The sequence below is a fragment of the Humulus lupulus genome, chromosome 5 (assembly GCF_963169125.1).
Source record: "Humulus lupulus chromosome 5, drHumLupu1.1, whole genome shotgun sequence".
Classification (NCBI taxonomy): Eukaryota; Viridiplantae; Streptophyta; class Magnoliopsida; order Rosales; family Cannabaceae; genus Humulus; species Humulus lupulus.
The window spans coordinates 231,493,893-231,506,990 of NC_084797.1; the positions used below are offsets into that span (position 1 = coordinate 231,493,893).

General features: G+C 36.3%; 2 protein-coding genes and 1 non-coding gene across 4 annotated transcripts; all 3 read left to right on the forward strand.

Annotated features, from left to right (window-relative positions):
- The first annotated feature begins 4,919 nt into the window (after positions 1-4,919).
- On the forward strand, positions 4,920-5,026 carry LOC133780873 (small nucleolar RNA R71). Its single transcript, XR_009869681.1, has one exon. It is a non-coding gene; the product is annotated as a small nucleolar RNA R71 (small nucleolar RNA).
- Positions 5,027-6,967: 1,941 nt separating this feature from the next.
- On the forward strand, positions 6,968-8,455 carry LOC133780056 (uncharacterized). Its single transcript, XM_062219935.1, has 4 exons — positions 6,968-6,971; positions 7,112-7,398; positions 7,510-7,878; positions 8,066-8,455. Exons 1-4 carry the CDS (start codon positions 6,968-6,970, stop codon positions 8,453-8,455), a joined length of 1,050 nt encoding a protein of 349 aa, XP_062075919.1.
- Positions 8,456-9,058: 603 nt separating this feature from the next.
- LOC133778350 (putative transferase At4g12130, mitochondrial) lies at positions 9,059-12,393 on the forward strand. 2 transcript variants are annotated; one of them, XM_062218239.1, is made up of 6 exons: positions 9,059-9,204; positions 9,518-10,199; positions 10,991-11,244; positions 11,340-11,438; positions 11,737-11,895; positions 11,987-12,393. In XM_062218239.1, exons 2-6 carry the CDS (start codon positions 9,736-9,738, stop codon positions 12,229-12,231), a joined length of 1,221 nt encoding a protein of 406 aa, XP_062074223.1. In that variant the 5' UTR covers positions 9,059-9,204; positions 9,518-9,735; the 3' UTR covers positions 12,232-12,393. The 2 variants fall into 2 exon arrangements, with proteins under 2 accessions (XP_062074223.1, XP_062074224.1); XM_062218240.1 differs by lacking the exon at positions 9,059-9,204 and having other exon boundaries at positions 9,233-10,199.
- The last annotated feature ends 705 nt before the right edge of the window (positions 12,394-13,098 follow it).

The window sequence follows — 13,098 nt, forward strand, 5'->3', positions numbered from 1 at the left end:
CATAATAACGTAAAAACATATCATAACACATAATTCACTTATTATAATGGCCATTATTACTTGGGGTCCCATAGACTAAACAAGCTTATGCCCATGAGATTAGTGGGGTCCTACCAGCTAAATAGGCTTATGCCCACAATCTTTTTGGGGTCTTGTTAGTCAAATAGGGCATAAGCCCAAGCCTACAAACAAACACATTTATAACATATTCATAACATATCATAACATAACACATAAGATAACATAAACATAAACATATAGATTCTAGCCTATTTTCCTTACCAAAGTTACCGGGATATAATGGACTGAGTTGGGACTTTTGAAACACTCCTAAAACCATAATGAACAAGAGTGAGTCTAAAGAAAGGAGATGAAATGAAAGAGAATAGGAAGACTAAACCATTAAAAGAAAATATGCTTACAACAACTTAAGTGCTTAAGAACTTGGATTCCCTAACCAAAATAAGAATAAGGTTAGGGGACTGAGTAGAAGGTTTTGAGAAAGGAAATAACATAAAATACAGAAAGGAACTAGAGTTTTGGGTTTACCTCAAAGATTGCAAGATCAATCTAACCTTCACCGAAATACTATAGAACTCACTTCCCAAAGTGTTTGATAAGCTTATGATGTTTAAGCTTATAGTTTTTCCCCAAACCAGGTGTTTACACTCTCACACTCACTTAACACTAGCAGCTTCTGAACTTAGAGAAAATGGTGAATAATGGCTGGGTACTAGGTCCTATTTATAGAGTTTGGGAATGAAAATATCTTGATTTTACTTGAATAAAAATAATGGCTTTTTAGGTGAAAATCATTTGAATAATCGTTCAGCAGAGGCTGAAGACTCGTTCAGAAGATGCTGGACTGTTGAAGGAGTTTGAATGGCTGAAAGGAAAAGAATTCAAAAGTATTTGAAAACATGCTGGTGGAGGCGATATATCACCCCCTATAGGCGATATATCGCCTGGACCTTTGTTCCCGAGGCGACCGTGCATCGATTCGTGTTTTCCGTATCTACGTGCTGCGATATATCGCCCCCTATAGCTGCGATATATCGGCACACGCTGAATATTTAAACACGAAATTACACATTTTTAGCTAAGTTTGAATGGAGTAAACAGCCTTGACTAAGCCCTCAACGTACTCAAAGCTGCTGACTGACCCTATAACATTCAAACTTTACTCCTTATTATATTTAATCCTCAAAAATCTTTAATCCTTAATCACCATTCATAACATGTGCTTAAAATCCTATTGGTTGATATCTAAACCTTATAGTATAAAATATATAATCCTTAATATCAGTCACATTAATCAAACCTTAGGTTAACTTAATATTCTTAAACTATAGATTAAACTTAGAAAATCTATAAGTACTACTATGAGTGTCCAAATAATTCCCGGTCTGAACCAAAAATCCATAGTAACAAAGATAATGCTATAAATACTATCATACTACTATCTATCTTAGCTAAGTAAAGTTCTTGGACTCTACAGATGTTAATGTGAAGCTTTTTAAACACCTCAAGAAACTTTGAGAATTGTTTGTCAAGGGAATTCTTCCGGAGCCGTTGTGGATACGGGATTTTGACATTAGAATCAACAACTACCGGTTGAATCTTCTCCTTGGTTGCAAGGCCTTCAGTAACCTTTTCCTCCACTTGGGGCTCAACTTTTTCACAACTCTCCTCTTCTTCTGCCTTTTTTTCTTGAGTCCCCTTTAGAGAAGGACCCTCAATTTCTTTCCCGCTCCTCAAGGTGATAGCTTGACACTGCTCCTTAGGATTCACCACAGTATTGTTAGGAAAATTCCCTTGAGGCCTAGTATTCAACATATTGGCCAACTGCCCCACTTGCATCTCCAAATTTTTGATGGAGGATCTAGTCTCAGTCATAAACTGAGTTTATGTAATGCCCTGAAATCTTCGATGTGGTTTAATGGCGGGAATAGTAGGCCGGGAGGGCCATACTTGTTTAATTATTCCATTAATTGATAAAATGCATGTATATGTGAATTATATTATAATATGATGTCAAATGCATGCATGTGGGTCCACATTTTTAAATTACAGGGGTGTGATGATAATTTGGCCCGTTGCCCGTTGAGGGTATAATTGTATAATTGTATGCATGTCAATGATATGTTGTTGAGACCACATTATAATGTGGGTTTGTTTGAGCCATTCGGCATGAGACGACCATGGTATATTAATTAGCGGTCTAGTCATAACAGGTTTAAGTTCGAGGCTCGGGATAAGTCTCGGGGTGTTTTTAATGATTAGAGTGTTACTAGGAGTTAAAGGGTAACGAGATATGAATTATTGGTGTTTAGGATTATTGAGAATAGCGGGAATTGGATAGCGTTAATTATGATTAACGAGATAGGTTGGAAATGACAATTTTTCCCTTGGGATCCTTTAGAAACCCTTAATTGACCTAGGGGTGTAATGGTCTTTTTACCCCTAGGATAGATATAAACTAAGTTAAGCTGTAGAATTGAAGAGAAAACAGAGTGTGATCAAGAGCTTACCCGTACCTTCCTCCTCCTTCATCTTCTTTGTGATTTTGTTGAGGATTCTAGCTTGGGAAGTAGGCATTGGGAGTTTGGAAGAGTGTTCCACCATTGAAGAGCACCACAACCTGAGTTTGAGGTAAGTTTTTAGCCACTAGTTTCCATGTATGCTCTGTTTTAGTTGTTAGTTTCAGCTTATGATTTTGTTGTGGATAGTTGGAATTGATGGAAGTTTTGATTGGGGTTTAACTTGGGTTTTGATGAGGGAGTGTTATAGATCAAGTTCAGGGGTTGTATTGGAGGTTTGAGTGGTGTTTGAGCTTGGTTTGAAAGGTTGGTTCCAAGGAAAATCGCAGGGGAAGAAAAACCAGAGTTTTGGCTGAACTGGGGGTTGGGCCGCGGCATGGCCAAGGAGGGCCACGACCCTTGAAGGGTGCTGAAGGAGGCCGCCTCTGTTTGAGGGGCGGGCCGTGGCATGGCCAAGGAGGGTTGCGACCCTTAGTGACATTTTGGCCAGAAATGAGTTTTTGGCTCGGGGATTCTAGCCTTAGGCCTCGGGATCGATCCTACTACCCGGTTTAGTAGTATTCGATGTCTTGGAGGCTAGGTTTTGGTTTGGGAACCTTTGTTATTCATTTTATTGATGGAATCCCATAATTGGTTATGATCAGGTTACCGCTAAGGGGACAAAAGACAGGTCATTCTCAAGGGTCGTTCTTACATTAATTCTCGTTCGAACCAGAGGTAAGAAAACTGCACCCCATACGTGACATGCATGGTTGTTCATGAAGCATGTTGATTGTGTAAACGTGGATATGGATTGATTATTGAATGCTTATCAAATCTTGCTCACTTGTGCATGGTAGTGGCTCATTAGTCAGATTTGGCAAAGGTGTCAGTATCAACTGTGAAGTTGTGACTCATTAGTCAGGTTCGACAGTGGTACTGGGCATTGGTCACACAGTGCTGACTCATAAGTCAGGACGGCCTTAGCGTGTTCAACGCAAGCCAATAAAGATTAGATCTAATCGATATCTGCATTGGATGACTCAAAGAGCATTAATGCCGGAACGACCTCAAGTTCGATGAATGTTATAAGCGCTTGTGTGACTTACCCATCAGTCACTCATCCGTTAAGTTAAAGACTTACCCAACAGTCTCTCATCTGTTTAAGGCTAGTGGCTTACCCAGCAGCCACTCTTCTGTTTAAATTAGTGACTTGCTTGTCAGTCACTCAGTATGGTTTACTAGAACCTCACGTGATATTCACTCATCTGTTTAAGAGCTATAAGCTCTGTGTGATTATAATGATAATCATTTGATAATGTTTATATACAATACTGTGTTTTCTTGCTGGGCTTTGGCTCATGGGTGCTATGTGGTGCAGGTAAAGGGAAAGAAAATCTCACCCAGCCCTGAGTGGAGAGCTTAGGTGGTGATGTGTACATATGCGGTCGCTTGACCACCACGGCCAATGAGTTCTCAGAGGAACTAGGGGGTTTACCCTATTTTTTCCGCTTAGGTCGGCGGGTTTGTAAATTTGAAACAGTAATGACCATTTTGAGTTATAAATAACTTGTAAACGTTGTGATGAGCTCATGAACAGTTTTATATACTCAATAAAGCATATCCTTTCCTTTTTACTGATTTTCCACCTTAGCCTGTTAATAACACTTAGAACACATTTTTAACCAAAGGACTCGGGTAGCGGGTCAAATTTCCGGTTCATCGTAACTATTTTGGGGTAACCAGGGCGTTACAGTTTGAGTGTTGGTGAGAGTCAATAGGGCAGCCTACAATTAACTAGGCTGATCTGTAGGAGCTTGTGGTCTAGGTTGGTGAGAGGTTGATGCTTGTGGTGGAGCTTGAGTCATAGGGCGCTGATACTGTGGTTGAAACGGTCGTTGTTGGTCCTGATTATTTCTCCAAGAAAAGTTAGGATGGTTTCTCCACCCTGGATTATACAAGTTAGTGTAGGGGTTGTTGTGTGTAGGACCTCTGAAATTACCCACTGCCTGAACTTAAGCTTGGTCAAATGGGACATTGTTGGGATCTAAAGCAGCTTGGCACTGGTCAAAGGGATGAGGCCCCTCACACAATTCACACATTACTTGGGCTTGCACAACCTGGGCAGACATGGTATTTTGTTGCAACTGCATAGTTAGAGACGTAACTTGAGCAGTTAAGGCTGTGATTGCATCTAGTTCATGAACCCCTGCAACCTTTTTATTACTGCCCACTCGTTCACTTGGCCATTGGTAATTATTAGTGGCCATTTCCTCTAAGAGTTCATAAGCTTCAATAGCACTTTTGCTCATAAATGCTCCTCCCGTTGCTGCATCAATGACTGTGCGAGTGGTACCGCACAAACCATTATAAAAGTTGTGGACCAACATCCACTTCTCAATACCGTGGTGGGGACATTTTCTGATCAAGTCCTTGAACCTCTCCCAAGCATCATACAAAGATTCTCCCTTAAGTTGAGAGAAGTTATTGATCTCCCCTCTCAGTTTAGCAGCCTTAGCCGGTGGAAAGAACTTCGCTAAAAACTTCTGAGCTAGAGCATCCCAAGTGGTGATAGTATTGGACTCAAGTGAATTCAGCCAACTTTTCGCCTGCTCCCGTAGTGAGAATGGGAACAAGCGCAATCTAATGGCATCATCACTCACCCCATTCATCTTGAAGGTGGCACACAACTCCAGGAAATTGGCTATGTGCATATTGGGGTCTTCAGTGGGGAGGCCACCAAATTGAACGACAGTTTGGACCATCTGCAAGATAGCAGGCTTGATCTCAAAATTGTTTGCCTCTACTGCTGGTGGACGGATGCATGAGTGTACCCCTATGACAGTAGGGAGTGCATAGTCCCGTAGAGCTCTTTGACCAGCAAGATTATGATTTTGTGGTGCTCCCCCGCTCATGTTTTCCACACTGTTGTTATTAATATCTGCTGTAACAACAGTAGAACTTTCAGCCCTTTTGTTTCTTCTGTTTCGCTTGCACTCTTTCTCGATCTCAAGATTAATTGGAACTGGACTGTCAACTCCCCTTCTACTGCGCATATAAGGAAAGTACCTGAGATAAAGAATAACCGCAAATAAATTAGAAATTATTTAAAAGATAGCCAAATTAGAAATAAAATTAACTATTTTAATATTGATAATTTTTCAGTCCCCGACAACGGCGCTAAAAACTTGTTGCGAAAATTAAAGCTACGCAAGTATATGTAATCGCAATTTGTAATAAATCTCGATAGGAACGAGTATCGTCCCACGAAGATTGATTTATCAATTACCAAATAATTAATTTCTAGTTTCTATTTGGCTAATGAAAACTAGATTTGTGAAATTTGAAAATAAGAAAACAGAAATAAATGAAAATTGCATAAATCAAATAATAAAAAGAACACAAGGATTAAATTCACTATGAAACAATTAGGAATCCTAATCTTCTCTACTATCCACTCTATTATTCTTTAATTCAATTACTACTGAAACTCTTCTCACTGAAATGATAGGCATGCAAAAGTGTTAACTATTCGAGTTAAGAGATAGAAAACTCGACCTAATGTGAATTCCCTATATTTCTATGGCCAATTCAAACAATAGGAAGCAATGAATACAACCATAAATTACATAAACCAATTTGATACTCTCGTTCTAAATTGAAATCTATGTCTATTCAATTTTAGCATATTCAAATCTCACTTTTCAGATTTTGATTCAAATTCATAAATCATATGTAAAAGGTGCACAGTCAATTACATGCACAATAGACACAAATTGAATAGATTTCAGATGAAGAAGAAATAGATAAATGCATTAAATCATAATAGAGTTTCAAGAGAGTCAATTAGAAAACCTAAACAAAATTTAGTTCATAAACATCACTAAGAAATCCATAAACCTGAAATTAACATAAACTAAAAAATAAAAAGAGAAGAAAAGAAACTCTAAATGATAGATCCACTCCTCAGCCTCCTCACCCAATTTAGGTCTGCAAAAAGTGTCTCATTTTCTTTCCTTAATCGTAACTTAAACCTAATTAGCAATTTTTTAAACATGAAAGGACCAAAACACCCTTAATTAAAAATCTGCATTTTTCTCATTTGTAGATGTATCCTGCGGTCGCAGGATGTTATTCATGCGGTCGCAGGAATGCCTGGAAATGCAAAACTCTTCTGGAGTTGCGGCCGCAAGACACCCTTCCTGCGGTCGTAAGAAGTGCTCCAAAACACCGTTTTCCACCAATTTTTGTCATTTTTTAGATTTTTCCACCATATTTCCACACCTAAGTCACCTAAGCCCTTCGACACCTGAAAACATACAAAAACCAGCGTAAAATAGAACAAAGCAAAACGAACACATAATACTTTACCTGAAAAAAAACATGGATAAACAAGTCTAAAACTCGTTTATCATTCATAATCATTATTTAGGGACATAGAATTCAAAATGGGTTGATTCAATTATTAGCGAGTGAAGTGAAAAATATAATTTTGAAAAAAGTCAAAGAAGCAAAATATTTTTCAGTTATACTTGATTGTACTCCTGATTTAAGTCATCAAGAATAATTGTCTCTTATATTGACATGTGTAGATATCTCAACTAATCCAATAAGAGTGGAAGAATATTTTTTGGGATTTTTAAATGATACTTTTGGAAAATGTCTTTTTAGTGAACTCACAAAAGAAATTGAAAATTTGAAACTTGACATCAATGACATAAGAGGACAAGGATATGATAATGGATCTAACATGAAAGGAAAGCACCAAGGTGTACAAAAAAGATTATTAGAGTTAAATCCTAGAGCATTATATACACCTTGTGGTTTTCATAATCTTAATTTAGTACTTTGTGATGTTGCTAATTCTTGTGTTAAAGTTGTATCATTTTTTGGTGTTTTACAACGTATATATTCATTATTCTCTTCTTCACCTAAGCGATGGACAATATTGAAAAATATATCTACTTTGACTGTGAAATGATTGTCTCAGACTCATTGGGAAAGTCGTATTGAAAGTGTTAAGGCAATTAGATTTCAAACTCCAAAAATAAGAGATGCTTTGCTTGAACTAGCAGAAACAAGTGATGATCCTAAAATAAAGAGTGAAGCTAAATGTCTAGCAACCTATGAATTAGAGAATTTTGAATTTTTGTTAGGCATGACTATTTGGTTTGATATTTTGTTTGTTGTCAATTCAATTAGTAAAAATTTACAATGTAAAAATATGGATATTGACAATGCTATAAATCAGTTAGATGACCTTCTTTCTTATTTTGAAAATTATAGGAAAGATGAATTTGTTTATGCTAAAGAAATTGCAAATGAGATGGAAATTGAGCCTAAATTTTGTGAAAAACGTGTGATTCATAGGAAAAAAACAATTTGATGAAATAATTGATGATGGTGATATAGTAAAATCTATTGAAGAATAATTTTAGATTGACTATTTTCTTTTCATGATTGATCAAATTATTTGTTCACTTAGAAATAGATTTGAACAATTTCAAGTGTATGCAGACATTTTTGGATTTTTATTCAATTTGAAGAAACTAAAAGCATTGAATGAATATGCTTTAAAATATAATGGATTTTTTGATATTGATGGTTTAGATTTGTTTTCGGAATTAAAAGTGTTAAGAGAAATTTTTCCAAATGAAAATAGTAGTTCAATTGAAATACTTGATTACATAAAAAAGATTGATTCATTTCCAAATACATACATTGCTTATAGAATATTGCTAACTATTTATGTAACAGTTGCTTTAGCAGAGAAAAGTTTTTCAAAATTGAAATTGATAAAATCTTATTTAAGATCAACTATGTTACAAGAACGATTGATTGGATTGGCAATGTTGTCTATTGAGCATAATTTACTAGATAAACTTGAATACAATGATTTGATTAACAAATTTGCATCCAAAAAACAAGAAAGATAAATTTTTAAATGAATCAATTATTGTTGTTTATTCTTTTTTAATCATTTTGTTTTAATTGATATTCTTGTTAGGTTGTATGGCTTGTAGATTGGTCATTATGAAAAATTGGAAAAGAAAATTTGATTATTGGAGAATTTATCTACAACTTTGAATAATAAATTCGTAATACTTTTATTTAGAATATTTGACTTTATTAACTAGGTGTAAAATTTTTATTTAAATTTAGATGTTATATTATTATTAAAAATATAGTTTTTTTTTTCTCCTTCATTAAATGCCCCATTTTAAAATTTTGCCTAAGGCCCAAAAAAAGCTTGGGCCGGCCATGAAATACATCATCCTTCCAAATTTTGAAGAAGAATTTCAGATGCTATAATAGGTACACAGTTTAACTATGCTAGAGTAATTATTTAAGTTTTACCTACATTACGATGCTGTTTTAAACTTATTTAATCATCTATTTTTATTTTTTAAAATAAATAAAAATTATATTATTTAAATGATGTAAAAATATATATAAAGAAATTAATATATGATATGTAAAATTGTGGTGTAATTTCTTTTTATTTTAGTTTTGGTAGTATAGTAGTTTGAAAAATAGAGTAGATAAGATATAGTATTGGATGGTTATTTTAGCCTCACAGTTTCACTCCTCTCAGCCGTAGAACTCGAACTCAGTCTCCACTCCAGCCCCTCTCATCGTCCGCCTTCTCTCTACTCCCATCTCCCTCACGGGCAGCTTGATCTCTGTATGTTAAATCTTAGTATTATTACTTATTATTATTAGTGTTTGATTTGTTCTGTAGTACATTTTAGTATTTCAAATGTGCTATTATTATTATTATTATTATCATTATTATTATGTCTGAATATGATATATTCTGATTTGTATACGAGAGAGTTAATGAGGAGTATCTTTCTCCTAATTCCACCCAATTAAGTGAAGCCAATGATCAACCTACTGAGCTTAAGTATAAATCACCCAAAAACTAATGAACAGAAACGAAATAGTGTCCAAACAACACCTACGTGTCGTGATCGATCCGTTTTCTCTTCTTTCAGGAATTTTATCGAACACTTGGCTAACTTTCCTTCATGTTCATCACAAACAAACAACTTATAGATTACACGTGGCGTAAACCCAGAATAAGCATCTGAGCTCACCTAACGTGTCTCTACACCCAGTTTCTTCCTTTCTCACACCGTTATAGCTCCTGCTTCATCCATCGTCATCTTCAACCTTCAGTTGTACCTTCGATCCAACCCTAAAACAACTCATAATGCTACGCTCTAAACAGGCCCTTCTGTTCCCAAGAACCATTTGGGTCAATCATTTTCATTACAGAAGCCTCCATCGGAAAGCTGACCTCGAAAAAGTTGGACCCTTAGCTTCCCTTCTGAAATCACGCTCCGTTGTCCGGTTCCGTGGCCCAGACACCGTCAAATTCCTCCAGGGACTATTGACTAACGATGTACGGCGATTAGCTGAGTCCGCGAGTGAGAAGAATTCATCGACTCTAGTCACGCCCAATTTGGCTACGGTCTCCGCTCCGCCCATGTACGCCGCATTGTTGAGTCCTCAGGGGAGATTCTTGTACGACCTGGTTCTGTATAGACCGGCGAGAGCCGAGGATAAGCTTAACGAGACTGGATCAGGACCCGGGTCCGACTCAGATGAGGCTTTTGAGCTCTTTGCTGATGTTGATGCTTCTGTCTTGGATGAGCTCTTGAACACCTTAAAAAGGTAACTTTTTTTTGGTTCCTCTCCTTTGAGAAAGTCATAGTTTTAGGCTGCTTATATATATGTGTATGTGTGTATAGTACTAATGGGAACTTGTTATCTTTCATTGTTTGAAATTGTTCATCTTTATGTTAGCAATGGACTATTTAAGTTTGAAAATTTGTGAGAACTATACTACTCATTCTAGGCTCGGGTTAATGAATAAGCATTAGCTAATTGAATTGGAATTGACAATTTGGGCAAGTTTTTGGCATTGTATGTTGTGTATGCCACCGGTTGATGCTGGAGAGTGGAGACATGGCTTCGGGTTGAATACAATATGTTTAGGCTGCTTATATATATGAATGGGTGTGTATATACGTAGAACTAAGGAGAAGTTCATATTTTTGATCTTTCATTGTTTGAAATTGTTCATCTATTATCTTAGTACTGATGAATAAGCATTAGTTGATTGGTTTGGAATTGACAATTTGGGCAAGGTCTTGGCATTGTGTATGGTATAAGCCCCTAGTTGATGCTGGAGACATGGCTTCGGTATGAATACAAGGTGCTTGATTTTTTGAGCTGAACCCTTTAGAATTGGCAGTTTAAACATGGGTTCTGCATTGCCTATTCCCTTAGTTGTTGCTGGAGACATTAATGAAGTACGAATACATAATTCTTGATTGAATAATGAACGTACATAGTTTGTAACTATAACAATAGCAATTCGGTCCCATATATTGTTTCTTCCTTGTATGGAAATGTGTGCTTTGCATTACTGTATGTATTTAGTTCTGTTTGTTTCTCACCAGGTATCGTTTGAGGTCCAAGGTTGAGATTGAAAACGTAGGAGAAGATTTCTCTTGCTGGCAGCGTTATGGGGGAAGCCTTACTAAAACTTCCGCAGATGTAGAAGAGCCAGAGGCTGCTAGCGTTGGTTGGGGTTCCGGTGTTGATCGTTCTGGGGAGTCAGCTTCCCATGGGAACAATCATGGAACACAGTGGTACAAGGATCCTAGGTTGGATTGCCTTGGTTTTAGGGGAATCTTCCCATCTAATACAACACGTGAGATTCTAAGCCTGAGGTGTTTTTCCAGTCTGTGCTAGCTTAGACCATTACAGAAGTTTCAATAAGCTATAATTTTCTTTGTCCTACTGCAGCACCTCTAATTGAAGCTGATAAAGAAACTGATGAAAAGAATTTCATTTTATGGAGAGTAGAAAACGGAGTTGCAGAAGGCTCAATTGAGATTCCAAAAGGTGCATATACGTAATCTTACTTATAACTGCAAGTTTTATTTGTATTTGACATGTAAAGTCTGTTCTTATATTGTATCAAGTGGTTTATGATGTTGTACATATGAAATAAGCAAAATTACACAAGTGGGGTAGCTCAAAATGAACATGCACGTAGTTTGCTCTTACAATATAGAACTAACATGGTAATTGTTATAGTCTACTGTTCCTAATAGGGCTAGACAGAGAGCCTAGCTTCAAAAAGAGCAAAATCTGGTTCTATTAATACCCTTTTCTCAAAGAAAGTTGACGCCATATACAGGTGAGGCAATTCCTCTTGAATACAACCTGATTGGACTGAACGCAATAAGCTTTGACAAAGGTTGTTATGTTGGCCAAGAGTTTGTAGCCCGGACCCACCATCGTGGGGTCATTCGCAAGCGCTTGCTTCCTTTGAGATTTGTTAATGGCCATGGAGAAGGTAACATCTACTACTTCCCATTTATTTTTACTTCTTGAGTTGTCCTGTAACAATCTCAACTTTGTTGTTCTCTTCTCTGTGGTCCATTCAGAATTGGAACAGAAAATCTCTCCTGGCTCAGAAGTTGTTGATTCCAAGTCCGGCAAGAAAGTCGGTGCTATATCGACTGTGATTGGATGTCGAGGGCTGGGTGTCCTGCGTCTGGAGGAGGCCTTCAAAAGATCAAGTGCATTAACCATACAAGGACAAGAAGATGTAAAAGTTGAGGCTACAAGGCCAGAATGGTGGCCTGCTGAATGGTTTCAAGACTATCAACAGGACATGGCAGTTGCTTAAGAAATTTGGTGTTGCCCATTTTGAATTTTTACCAGTTTTACTGAATGAATTCATATGAGCTTGTACTTGGTTCGTTTATTCTTTAATATAGATGAAAGCCAAAATAATAGAAAGAAACAGGAAGGAGAAAGAGGTAATAAAATATCATATTGTTCTCATGAATTTTGTTTTTAATATCAAATTCTGTTTATTTTACTGCCTACCAAAGCTCGTTGTACGTGCCCTGTTTTTGGTCTAGAAAAGTGAACTACTTACTCGTGAATTTAAATCATAGAAAAAGTCATGGTTGGTAGCTGAGGCTACTCTTAATAACGGTTTTTAAAATGTAAGTAGCATATAAAAAGTAACCTGTAATTACATGTTTCTCTTTCTCTTAATATTTGATACAAGTTTAGTGCAACATAGTATTTAGGTACCATTTTAAATGACCAAGGTAATTAACGATCAGTTAATGCTCCGTTTGTTATAGGGGACTGGGACTGGGACTGGGATTGGGATCGGTATCACAAGGGACTGGAAAGACTGGGACTAATTGAGAATTTTAGGTGGAATATATAATCCGTGAGTTGATTTCACGTTTGAGCTGTTTTATTCTGTAAACATTTTTTATATTTAATTTATGTATAATATTTTAAATTATTATTATTCTAAATAATTACTTAAAAATAATATTTTAGTAAAAAATATTTATTTTAAATAAAATCATTATTTTAAAATACCAATAATTTTATAATTCAAATTTTTATTTATTTAAAAAAAAATAGCCCAATCCATTACATTATCAAACATAGTATAAAAGTAAAAGTAAAAGAGAGAGAAAAAGAAAGATTAAAACTATCAAGAGAATTGATGGAGGAAACATTTTAT

What these genes read in the sequence shown, in the direction of transcription:
- LOC133780056 (XM_062219935.1), top strand. An exon ending in CTAATTCTTGTGTTAAAGTT is followed by an intron (nt 7,399 to 7,509) that starts GTATCATTTTTT and finishes TGATTGTCTCAG; the next exon opens with ACTCATTGGGAAAGTCGTAT. An exon ending in CTAAATTTTGTGAAAAACGT is followed by an intron (nt 7,879 to 8,065) that starts GTGATTCATAGG and finishes TTCAATTTGAAG; the next exon opens with AAACTAAAAGCATTGAATGA.
- LOC133778350 (XM_062218239.1), top strand. Translation starts at nt 9,736, where the DNA reads ATGCTACGCTCTAAACAGGCCCTTCTGTTCCCAAGAACCATTTGGGTC. An exon ending in CTCTTGAACACCTTAAAAAG is followed by an intron (nt 10,200 to 10,990) that starts GTAACTTTTTTT and finishes GTTTCTCACCAG; the next exon opens with GTATCGTTTGAGGTCCAAGG. An exon ending in TGTTAATGGCCATGGAGAAG is followed by an intron (nt 11,896 to 11,986) that starts GTAACATCTACT and finishes TGGTCCATTCAG; the next exon opens with AATTGGAACAGAAAATCTCT.